Source organism: Ambystoma mexicanum, chromosome 11, assembly GCF_040938575.1.
Source record: "Ambystoma mexicanum isolate Mex_15411 chromosome 11, UKY_AmexF1_1, whole genome shotgun sequence".
Classification (NCBI taxonomy): Eukaryota; Metazoa; Chordata; class Amphibia; order Caudata; family Ambystomatidae; genus Ambystoma; species Ambystoma mexicanum.
The window spans coordinates 128,630,058-128,643,148 of NC_090934.1; the positions used below are offsets into that span (position 1 = coordinate 128,630,058).

At 43.2% G+C, this 13,091-nt stretch overlaps 1 protein-coding gene across 1 annotated transcript in view; it reads right to left on the reverse strand.

Moving 5' to 3' along the window:
- EPHA10 (EPH receptor A10) overlaps positions 1-13,091 on the reverse strand; it is a 1,411,836-nt gene that overhangs the window by 415,719 nt on the left and 983,026 nt on the right. The window contains exon 8 of the mRNA XM_069622653.1: positions 1,349-1,457. Within this exon, the coding sequence (XP_069478754.1) occupies positions 1,349-1,457 (109 nt within the window). The remainder of the gene's footprint in view (positions 1-1,348; positions 1,458-13,091) is intronic.

The following is a 13,091-nucleotide window of genomic DNA, read 5'->3' on the forward strand; positions in this document are numbered from 1 at the left end:
CTTGTGATTTCCCCCTTTTTAACAAACCCATCTCCAGTTAGTTGGCGTAGAGGAAGAGAAAACTATAAGGAAGCATGCAACAACTAATAGAACCATACGTCAGTATTCCTTTGTCTGCCTTTCCTTTTGTGTGCCATTTACTTTAACCCAGTGTCTTTTTTCCTTTGGGGTATTTGGGGATAATCCTGCCCTAATCTTTTACTTTTACTCCCTTCCCCATGTCACAGCAGGGCTGATCGTGGTGACCTTTGACCTAGGTAAGCAGGGTTCGAGAAAAGGTAAGAGGTGGGTCAAGTATTCTGTAGAAGTATATAATAAATATATTTATTTATTTTTACATTTGTACAGCGCACAAACAGCCCAAGGGCATTGTGGCGCTGTTACTTGCAGAAAGCTTAGTTGCAGCGAGGTACATTTACACATTTTACATTATTCATATTGTGCATTGAAAAACATTAGTACAGTCGGCTAGATACTGGGCCTCATTATAAGTATTGCGGAATGGGTTAACGGGTGCCGCTAATGGTGGCGGACCCATTAAACCCATTCCGCAATATTACGAGGATCCCTCGCGGGACCCGATGTGGGCGTCTGGTTTTACCAGACGTCCTTACCGGGTCCCGCGAGGGGACCAGGGAGCTTACAACGGGCCGGTCGTAATCGGCCCGTTGTTAGATCCCGCGCCCATTCCCATTGAGCCCTATGGGGGCTCAAATGGGAATGGGGAAGGTCCGGGCCCGGGTTCCCTGAGGGAGGAATTACCAGGCCCTCCAAACTCGGAATGGCCCGGTAATACCCCATTCAGGCTGCCTTCAAAGTCATAATGAGGCCCACTGTGTCCCCACCCACACCTGTCTCCCTATAAGGTGCATGGTTCAATCGCACCACTGCTTAGGCATCAGGTAGGCATTTCTCAAGCATTGCTATCATATGCCCAGGTAATCAAACCATTTCCAGATGTTGGCATCCTATGGCCTGGTAGTAGCATAATGGCAGTGCCTGGCCAATGACTATCCCATACCTACCGAAAAGTCAAAACCTTTGGCTTTGCCAGTATATGTTTCTTTTATTTGTGATAAGATTGATTTAGAAAATGAGTGCACAATATTTCAGTCTGATGTATGATCACTAGAATTAGATTCAGAATCAAACAGTCACAGATGAGAACATCATATCAGGACCCGTTGCGAGACAGAGGGTGAAACAAAATCTCAATTTGCTTGGGAAGGCATACATCCTTCTACTGTCCCTGGTTGGATGGGCAGGGAACTAGAGCCAAATTTAAAGTTCTTAGAATGCTTTTCGAATGCATCAATCAAGGTGAAAGTAGAGCATGAGAGAGTCTCACCTTCTCCAGATCATGAGGGCGACCACCATCGACACAAGCACGATGAGACCAGCAGTAGAGACTACCACAATGGTGACCACTGGGTTCTGTTCTGAAGACACCAGGGCTACTGTAAAGAAAAAGAAGAAAGAGAACATGGGACATTGCATATGAGAGGCACAGCACATTGAAAGCATATGAGGATTACAGGCAACCCTTCCCTGGTACTCGTGTACAAGCATACACGAATACTCCAGTGCCAAGAGGCCTACAATTTCTCAACTGATAGAGGCTGGCTTTGGTAGCCTTGGAGAAACAAGCTGCACTAGCTGCAAAGGTGCCTAATTGCAAAGAAGTGACATGAGGGCCTTCACTTTCTACTTGTTAAAAAGAATCATGTTTCAAGAGCAGCATTTGCTGTGCAAAGGGTATATGTTGACGGTTAACCCGTAAAATGAAAACACGTTTTTTGATTGAACCATGCACTGTGAAAACCAATTCTGTTCTTTTTTGGTTTCCTGTTTTCCTTTTGTTTTCAAATGCCTTGGCTAGCCAAAGCAGCCAGGAGAGGACTGTTGCCAAAGCATCACAAATATGCCCAGAGTGTTCAATAATGATGTTGAATAATCGCAGTCACTTGGCAGTGGTTCACTTCACTCCTTTTACAACACCTGAAGATAATGTACTCCTTTTTATATCTTTGATTTATCTCTACTGGGTCAAGCAGTTTAGAAGCAAAAGTGCACATTTAAATAAAAAAATGTGTTTTCATTTTAAGTCATAACAGTTCACATTAAAAAGGGGCGCCTGAGGGTTTCAAATCCATCTCCCACGTGTGCTTCCTTTTTTAATCAGGTGTGCAAACCTCTACACTGCCAGTGATGTGGTCATGAATTGCTTACATTCATATCAATGCAATAGCATAATACAGTTTGTCGCAGTGTGCCTGGCACCATCTTCGGGATGCCACTTATTTCTCCATCCTACCGGGCAGCAAATAAAGTGGCAAGTTGGGTATGCATGGGCAGTGCAGTTTGCGTGCAGTGCCACAACATGGAAGGAGTGGCGAGGCACAGCTGGTTTGCTTTTATGTATATATGCAAAGGGTACAACAGAAATAGACCTGTTTTAGGCAGTTTGCCGAAATACAGGGTCTTGTATCACAGTAAAAAGGATATTTCATGGTAGTGAATAATACAAATGTCAACTACAAATCAAGTATGAATCTTGAAACTATCCCAATCATCTAAGTATTGCCAAATTCGCTCCTGGGTCTTTAAATGCCCATATGTATTTAATTATTTATTTTGACATGTGTTAAGTCCACCAAGCCCAGAGGCATCTGGGCACTAGTTGCATGTTGCATAAGCATGATGGTTACATTAGTTCAGTGTTATTTTAAATTACAGTGATTGCATGTTACATTAGGTTACATCATATGACAGGTTAAGTTACAGTTGCTCCACGTTACAGTGGGTTACTTCATACAATACTGGGTAGTAGATTGCATAGGAACATGGAATGAGTGTTCAGATATAGTGGGTAAGGTTACATCACATAAGGGCATTTCTACAGATCTTGGGCTTCTAGTTATCTTGGCAGAAGAGCCAGGGTTGGAGGCCTTTGCGGAAGGACCAGAGGGATGTATCTGATCTCAGTGCTAATGGCATGAAATTCCATTGTTTGGCCACAATCACCGGGAAGCTACAGCCACCGGCTTTTTTCCCATCTCTAACAAGGGATATCAAGGTGGAAGGAGTAAGCATAATACAGGGATATAGGGATATCAAGGCTGAAGGAGTAACCATAAGTCTTCAGTTAACAACCAGGACTTCATCACATAGGTAGTGGTTATGTTAGGTATTTCTTGGATGCTCTTATGTTCAGAAAAATCCCACAACTAGGAGCCAGGGAATTAAATACTTCTATAGGTTGCATTATTTTTAAATTGTGACTTCAAATTGCAAATTCTCAGAAGAATCCCTAAACATGCAGATCATATGTGCTTTGAATGTCCCTGGAGTTGCTCATTCCATGCACAGTAGCCATATTGGGACTTCTACAGATCCAGTTGCTATGTTGTCTTGTGTTTTCTTCTCAAACCTAAAAACCACAAAGCAGTCCATCTGACTCCTTACCCAAGTGTTAAATTCAATGTGTGTTAACACTGATGTCATTAACTCTCAAAATGATGATTTCTAAGCAATTTAAGAATTTTGACTTGAAAATAAACTGACTTCTAATTTTATGACTTCCTCTTCGAAATAGGTAACTCGAGCTCTGGATAGGGGTCCTCATTTTGAAAATTTGAGGCAGAAAACACTGCATTTTGTATAAGCAATGGCAAAGATAGTGTAATATCAAAAATATAAATTTGATCTTTTCTCTGGGTTGTTTTTGATTTGTTATGTTTAAATCACATTTCCCTCTGTATTCTGATTTCCCCATCTTATATTCACTTGTGTTGTCTTGTACATAGTTTCCACTCTATACTCATTGTTTTTCTTTGAAATCTTGTAATGAGGAACACCTCCTGCTAACCTGCTAACCACCACCTTTTTGTATAGCCACAATCAATGTATTATGTTTTATAATGGGACATCTTCCATTACTCTACACACTGGATCTGATTTAAAAAGCCTTGTTCAATGGTATTTTCCTATTGAAAAACCTTTTGTAAATCAGGCCCTTTGAGTTCTGTAATAATCATTGTCTAGAAATTGACCCACATAGCTTTAGATTTCTACTTTGAGTATTGAAATTACCTTTAAATTTTGAAATTGTCCCAAAAACTAAACTACCCATGTGTACCAACATTGTCCCATGAGCCCTGAATAAATTATGAGTGTTAAATGCACAGCTCATGATAATGACCATAGATTGCTTGTGACATTTGAAAACACCTATAAGTCTTGACATTGCCCATGACTCTTGCAAAACCCTCTGTTAGATTTCTAATCTCTAAAGCCGGCCTGTTCAAACCTTCTGCCTTTTTGGATACTACAATTGAAAGAAATGGGGTTGAAATCAGAACTAAAAAGACATTCCAACCCATAGCTGTCAATTGTTGACCACAAAGCATGTGTTCTTTAGTCTCCTCAAATTTATTTTTCTCCAACAATTGTGCTAATCTATTCTGCAGTTTGTTCTGAAACATTTGAATATTCTTTCTGAAGAAATGGAAAAAAATAAACTCTAAACTCATTGTTTTTGTGCCATCCTTGACATCTTGGTCTGAACCGTTGATGCTCTGCTTTGCCTTGGTATAGGAAAAGCTCTCTGGGCAGACGGTATGTTTCGGCCGCTAGGCGGCATCAAGTACTACCTGGTAATAACATGGTGGCACGGAGGCATGATAAAATGCATTCCACTCATGCCGAATGGTCTGCCACGCCCTCAAGTTGCATTCCTTTCTTATAGATAAAGGCCCAGATTCACAAAAAGCAACACAAATGTATTGACCGCAGAGAATTGGCTTGTTTCATTTGTGCTGCTTTAGGAATTACTATGGTTACCTTATACACAAAGGTGGCCTGAGATTTTCTGTAGAGGCTGGACTATAGCTCTCATGCATATAGTAGTGTCGGAAGCATTCTCCCGAAACTAATGTATAACATGCTCCTTGTAACCACGTGGTTGCCGCTTATGCCTTTCAAGATAGATAGGCGTTACGTGTGAAATGACCAAAAGAAAGCAATTCCATCCAAATGCTATTGTGACAGCTGGGGTTTAACCCATGGCTGTCAAAGTCCCAAAAAATACAAGAAAACTGTGTCATGATTTGCGCCTCCCGTGCACCTGCGGTAAGAGGGTACAAAAGTCCCTGGTATGACAGAGGTAATGGAATCACTAAAAAACCAAACTCAATGATGAAGCAGAAAAAGCGCAAGGCAATGTTCATTATCATCCAAATAAAGCAGGGACATTGTGCAAACATTAGAATCTTGTTTCTCTCAGCTCTCTGGATACAGAACAATGCATTAAATACTTAAAACGTGTCATGAATGACATCATAACAATCATAGTCACAAAAACCTATTGAGAATGGGGATAGGTTACTGGGATTGACTACGTATAGATAATATATGGGTTAGACATTTGATTGGGTTAACTATATCTGATGGCTCCTCCTGAGACCATGCCAATATTGATAAAAGTAGAAATACATAATTTCTATGAAAAACAATTGGCTGACATACTATTTAGTGGACGGCATCACTCTAAGGTATTCAATTGGTTGGCTTCTTGCTAATTAACCATGGACATTTTGACATGTCATCAAGATATTCACCAGCCAGGTAGTTGGGGGAGAGAGGTCCATGAACTATTTTCTATTCATTAAAGAAGTTACCACCCATCATTCCTTAAACCGTGAGCTCTGGCAATATCTATGCACTTGACCTTGGGTCTGTGCATGCTTTATAGGGAGTACCCTAGGTGTCCTATCTTCGGCTGGCACCTAATGAATAGCCAGTGTTTTCCAATTATGAATCACATGTTAGAGGACCATGTATGAAGTGGAAATAAATACAGTTTCTTGACATTTTAGCTAATATTAACATGTTTGCTGTGTTTTCTTTTGCCACCAGCGACACTATTGGACTGTTCACTATGGGGTATTTTTGGCTTTCCAAAGGTCACTTGTACTCTTATAAGCTTTATCTATTTGGGGAGTATTTGGCCTGCATCCTGGGAATAATTATCTTGCGCCTTTTGATCAGCCGTTCTCATCCAACCTAGCTTACCTCTGACCTTGGCACTATCTGCCACCTACTGTCTGACCTCTGCACAGCTCTGTGTTTCTGCCGAGTCAGCCTTTGGAGTTCACTGAAAGTCTTGAGACCTATGTCTATTTAAAAGCATGCTGTGGCATCCATCTTAAAGAAGATGGCTGCCATATTATGCTCTTATTTCCATTTAAGAAAGCTACACTCATGCGGCTTATACATTGGTTACATTAGTGTTCTTCATGTCTTGTGGTTGGCATGTTCACATTTTTCATGTTTACATGCATATTTGCCCTAGTGCATGTGTTCTTCATGTGGAGTGCATGTCTGTGCCTAGAAACACTTATATAGATGCATTATAAATTACATATGCTATCATATAATGCTTTGTGTCTAGTGCATGCACCTATTAATGTTGCAACATTAGCTTGACTGCTTTTGCCATTTTCAGCTTAGATTGTCTTTATGTTTTATTGTACCTGCCCAGGATAAGGGTGGTGCAGTTGTCTGATTGAGTAACGTGTCTCACCTGGGCGGTATTGGATTTGGGGTTGGGCAGAAGCTATGGATGACATATTCATCTGCCTACCATCATCTGTTTCAAAAAGAGCAGGCGATGACCCTTGATTCTCAGCATTTTAAAGCGCATCTCATTTGTGAATTCGGGATGCACTTCAAAATACCTTGATACGCTCACTTATTTGCGCCAATGCGCAAAAGGGGGACAATTGGCATCTGAATGAGCATTCACATGCCCATTGTGAATTGGGTGTCTAAAATTCTTGTGGGGTTTATCCCGAAACACAGCCGATACATGAACCTGAAAGGAGCACGTCTTAATTTGAGCAGTGGCTCCTCCATCCAGCACTGAACACCCAAATGGTATTTTAGCGCATGTGATGGGGGGTAGATTACATTTGCAAGACGTCCTCCACCGCCAGAGCAAGACAGGGGGTTAGAGGCTGATGGGAACAGGGCAGTACCGCCCCACCCTTTAGGTGCTTTAGAGTAAGGCAAGATGCATTTGAAGCACTATGATGAGACAAGGGGGGGACGGTGAGAGGACCACCTCCCAATACAAAAGGACCCCACTCCAATACAAAAATAATCATTCCACATAGTATAACGTAGAGCACGAGCAGCAATGCTATTTTGCCTAGATATTAGTAACCCATAGGTAGAAGGGAAGCCCTGTGTGGTAAATGTAGAATTGCATGAAATCGCGAGACAAGGGAAAACCCCAGCCATGACCGAGCTCCCATGAGAACAGCCTGCACCCCCAACCACGACAACGCCTATTCATTGTTCTAACAGTGTTGCAAAGATGTTCGAGAGGAATGTACCCTACAAGGCCGCAATCACAGACAGGCGCATGGTGTGCATGTTATCTCACACTGGCCAAAGCATGAGCCTGGCCCACCCCCAGGCGACCATGAGTTATAGCTCATATAACTCACTAAAACCTAAGACCCCTGAATTCCATGGCACCAGGTGCTCTTTGACCACCAACCCCAAAGTAACAAGTCCTGAGATGTTCAAAGAGGATGTACCGGGAACTTTGTTGAAGCAACAATCATGTGATTTGTATTACGAGGTGATGGGAGGGATACATTATAGTTGACAACGAGGATTGAGACCTTGGAGCTGGATGGCGCAGAAGCGAGTGAGTGAAATGTGTGTGTGAAGGTTACAGGGCCGCAGAACCTCCTTTGTGCACATCTTAAGGTCTGCCAAGTGCACAGTATGAGTGATCAAGTAGTCTTCTGGTAGGAGTATAATTAGTTTGTTGGCTGACCTTCGACTTTAGAATAAGATGATCACTGCAACACCCACATGACGGAAGATGGACGGATTGGGCTGGAACCAATGTCCTGGCATCCCTTGAGGGGTAGGCAGATCCTGTATTAGCACACACCAACCAGCAGTGCTGGATTTTACCCTATGTATTGTGTCATGTATGACAAGGCATACATTAGTTTTCAAAAATTGATTAGCAGAGTTTGCTAATTAAAATTGTATTGGTTAGCAAACAGACCTATTTGATTAGCAATGTTTTACTGACATGGTTAATGTTGCCAGAAGGTCTCTGTACCATTTTCATGAAATGAGCAACAATACAGCATTTTTGCATACAGCTGAAATAAGAAATTAGTGACAAGAGTTAGGTCTTGCAAATTCATTAAAATTCAGCTAGACATCTGCAGGTCGTGTACCTTAGTTTACCTATTCGACCTAAGAGAAATGCACTGCTACTATATAATGCAAGCGCATTGAGCTCTGGACACTTACTGCAGTGTATGGTAGGGAAGTAGATCTGTAGATGTAGCAACTGGATGGAACTATTGATCAATAGCTTGCGTATACATCTAGTTAGCTTTGTGTATTCATTATGTAAGAGGAAAGAAAGTATGAGACTAGGCAGAGTGAATGGTGTAGCAAGCAGAGAGCTGGGCAAACTAGGTGGAACATTGTAGTTTGTGGTCATCTCGTTTCCAGGGTAGCTGGTATAAAGAAAATGGCTGATACAATAGAAAGTCAATGAGTATGGGATCAGCTCATAGCAGAGCACCAGTTGAACAGATGCATCAAACCAGCAAGTTACAGAACTAGGTTTGCCATCAAAAGTATTTGATCGTGTGATCATGTACATTTTCCAAAGTGTTCACTTGTCAACATGATGGTTCTCCATCAACAACATTCAATATGAGAGTTAGGTACACTAACTTAATATTTACTGTAATGCAGGGAGACAATGCAGTGTTTTTCAGTGTCAATACTGTAATTATGCATCTTGTAACAACTTACATTTTTAGGATTGGAATTGCAAGACTGTTGTTAAACAAATATAAAGTTAACACATACTGGTCTTTGCAAGACAGGATATGGTTAGCTTAGTAAAAGTATCACTAAAACTATTATCCTGATTACTTTTGGTTTGCAATTATTTGAAAAAGAAAAAGAAACATGCATTATTTTGCCTAGCACTCCCACACAGGCCTTTAGCACTTAGGAGTAGAGGAGATGATTACTGTTGCACTTTATCTCCATTAGCACTTGAAGTGAACAGAGAAAAGAAAGTGATGAGAGCACCAAGGGCAAGTGAAGAATGCAGGGCTAGCTGTGCTTTGATTGAACATGGCAATTTAAATAGTAAGCTTTGCTTCACAAGTCAGGTCAGTCGTTTTTCAAAGAAACAAGCGGGGGGTAGATCTCTGTCTTCGGCTGGGGCCTCCCTCTGGAACAGTCTCCCTGCCACTCTAAAACTTGAGGAGACCATCTCTGGTTCCGGAAACACCTCAAGACCATCCTCTTTTCTTCTGCCTTCGCTCCCCCTCTCCCCTGCTGATCTGTTCTCTCTTGGCACCGTGCACCTGGCCACCCTCTGTCCTCTGGGCCCAGGTACCTGCTCACCCCGCCACCCTCCCGCACTGCCTCCGGGCCACCCCTTGGACTTGGGTCTGTATCTGTACCCATACAGCCCCCCCTTTTTCTTCCTGCACTTATCAGACCTGCCCTGTCTGCTGCCTTTAACCTAGCACTTGCAAATTGCTGGCTGCACTACCACTGTTTGTTGCCTTTATTATTTATTTATTGTTATTTATCTGTTTCTCCTCTGCTTCGCGCTTTCCACTTCTCCCCTCTTCCATGCACTTTTCGCCTCCCCCTCTGCCATGCACTTGCGTGTTCTCAATGTCACTGGGCCTAGTAAGATCATTGTTTTGTTCTCCCCTGTTCCTCTCCCTTGCCTTGTCACGCTCTAAAACACTTGTGTACGAGGGCGATCGAAATAAAATATCAATATCAAGTGTCAATTTGATTAGCAAACCTACAAAATTGCATATAAAATTGCTTTGCGACACTGCTTATTCTATGCCTTGTATGACAATGTTTTTCTTTATAAGGTTCTCCTTGTACTACTTTTCGGCAGAACGTTCTTAGCAGCAGAGTTCTTTGCTGTTGCTCTCACCTGCGTATGAGATTAAAACTTGTTATCTTTACAAGTTCGACTTGGGCCTTTCTTCCTTAGTAGGTTGTATTCTCTCTGGTGTGAGCATTCAGGGACTTGCCTTCATGGCCCACAGTGCTCAGACATGTAACGCGCTGGCAAGACTTTTCACACGGCCTGTGGCGGGTGCCAATTGAGGTAAAACTAGCAGTATTGAGCAATACCAAGCGTATGGTCCCCAACACCCCTGATTTAATCAAATGGGCTCCTAGCCCTTAAAATACCGATATCGCCTGCCGACATGGTCTTGAGTGTTGAATTGTTCAATCGCCGGCAGACAACCCCAGCCAGTTAAATTGTTGACGGCCAAGTCTACTTATAAGTGGAATATAAAAAATAAAAAACAAGAAGTCTACCCAATTGCTGGCATGTTGGCTCTTGAATGATAGAATTCAAGTGGTTTTATCACCCCTCAGATGTAGATACATTGCACCAGTAAACTCTGAACAATCTTTACCTTTCAGACGTAGCATAGATTCACGATTATGTTAGTTGACATTAAAAAAATATTCCTCTTTATGGGGAGGGCGCATAAAAGATGATAGCATACAAATGGCTGTCCTCGCTAGATTAATACTTGCCCATCGAGCCCCGGTAGGCACAGGCTCCAGGTAGCTACACTTGTGCATGCATTTTTTATTAGATTCTATTCATTCTGAAAATGTCTCCGGTGCAGTAAATGGATGCAATTTAAAGCCCTGTTAAACACAATCTGTAAAATTCGTACTGAGCAAGCCATCATTTCCCACGTTCATTTATTCCTAGGAGGGGATATTAAAGTGAAACCCTGCCTTCCTGCAGGACCTCTGTTTCATCTGGTGCGATCGGATCAGATGCCTTGACAACACAGCTTGCAAACACATCCACAAAAACACACACACACATGCACACATCAGCATTGAGTTTCCATTGGGGGAAATACAGACACCGGAAGCAGAACGATATTTAAAAATAAACCCTCCCAAATAAGTCAGTACCTTTTTGTTCTCATTTATGATCTCAATAATGGAGCAACATTTTATTCTCCCTGGACAAGCTAGAAGTAGTAAGCCTTTTACTTTATGTCCGTGTGCGCGCACGCGCAGCGGGCAGAGAAGGCGTGGAGCCATTACAGTGGCAAGTACCACGACAGCCAGGATTAAGTGCGGAGCAAGAGATGACTCGTTGGCAAGCATGCATTATGAGTCCCCCCCATAAGGCTGTGCGGACATGATGTAACGCACGGGACCAGGCGCACGTGCACCCAGGTGTACGCCCTAAAGGGTGTGTCATGAAGTCAGGTTTGGCTGTCTGAGCACTGGCGTAGCGGTCAGATGCATGCTCAGGAGGTATATGTCAAGTGGGTAGGCTTCGCTTAATTGTAGAGAGCTCAGAGAGTGCTGCAAAGCACTGCCCCCAAAGGTCGAAAGAATGAGCGCAAGAGAGCATGCAGATACCGGGGCCATATTCCCTGAGCCGGCGGGCTTCGCTCGGGTTCTTAACTTGGGCAGTGGTGCCGTTAGCGACAGTGTGGGACGACGCCGAGGGGCAGATTGCCAATAGCACCTATGAAGTTCCCTACGTGGGTGCTAATGGTGTGTATTTAAAAAAAAAAAAAATGAAACTTACCTTGGTGCGCAGTCCGGTACAACGCCTGTGACGGCATCAACATTGAAAACTGACTTTTGGAAACCACGACACAGCCACAGGCTGCGCACCAAAGCGAGTTTCTTTTTTTTTTAAATACACACTCAGGTGCTAAGAGGTGAAGGGGGTGGGGAGAAGGAGAAGCGGTGAAGTGAAGCGGGTGCTGGCCATCTGCAACCATGACGCTTGGAACGCATGCTTGTACAGGGCTTGAAGTGGGGTAAGAAATCGAGGGGGGGGCCTCATTTGGGGGCGTGGCTTGTGGGAGGGGCATGGCCTAAAAAGTACGCAAATCGTAGGGTATACACACAAATATATATAAATGTTATATATTTGTGTGCGTACCTTACTATGGTGTGTGTACTGTGCAAGCCATCTTTTCTAAACATGGAAATATGTAACATATTAAGGTACGCACACAAATATATAACATTTATATATATTTGTGTGCATACCCTACGGTTTGCCTAGTTTTCAGGCCATCTTTCTTAAACATTTCGGGTTTATAAAAGATGGCTTTGAAAGTACACAATTCAAGCCGTCTTTTATAAAGCTTTGACTACGGACAAAATTGTCCGTCGGCAAAGCTTTATAAAAGATGGCTTGAAATGTGTACTTTCAAAGCCATCTTTTATAAACCTCCAAATAGGTCGAGGAATCCCCAGGTTCGCCGAGGGTTAAAGACGCCTCGGCGACCTGGGGAAACAAAGGGACAGTAACCGCCTCTGGTGACCTCTCGCGCGACCTCTCGCGCGAGGGGTCACCAGAGGCAGTTACTATGACTGACAGAAGTGGCAGCCAGTCACAGCGTTGCGACGGGATAATGCATCCTGCCAATGTTGCGGGCGGTGGGACGGGGCCCCGGCAGGGCCCCGGCTCAGCCCCACTTTTTGGAGACGGCCGGGGCCCAGCCCGGCAGGCCCCGGCCCACTTTAAGCACTGTGCTTGTATTATACAATAAAGTTCTGTTCTGAGCATCCTGATTGGCCAGCGCTCCTTTCCACAGTGCTAATGTCCTTTTTTTATGGATAATTGTGTAGATCAAAAAATCACATTTTCATTCCATGGAGGACGCCATTTTGGGTTGGGGATACTATGCAAGATTGCCAACCCATGCCTGTACGTCTGTATGGAAATGAACTTTGCTCCCAATCTCCCTATTGCCTTATTTGGGGATAGGCTGCAGGTTTCTGCAAAGCCAAGACACTGGGCCTCATTACTATATTCCCGGTGTGGGAAAAGTGCCAGTAAAAGTGCAGGTAGTTCCTTTACAGGCACTTTTCCTGCACCGAGAAAATGCATGTTTGCTGGTGGGGGTCACTGATTTACTTCCAGCCAAGAGCCAGATGTAAATCAGACCCCCATCAGCAGAAAGCTGCCAGAATTACTGACACCTGTAAAACTA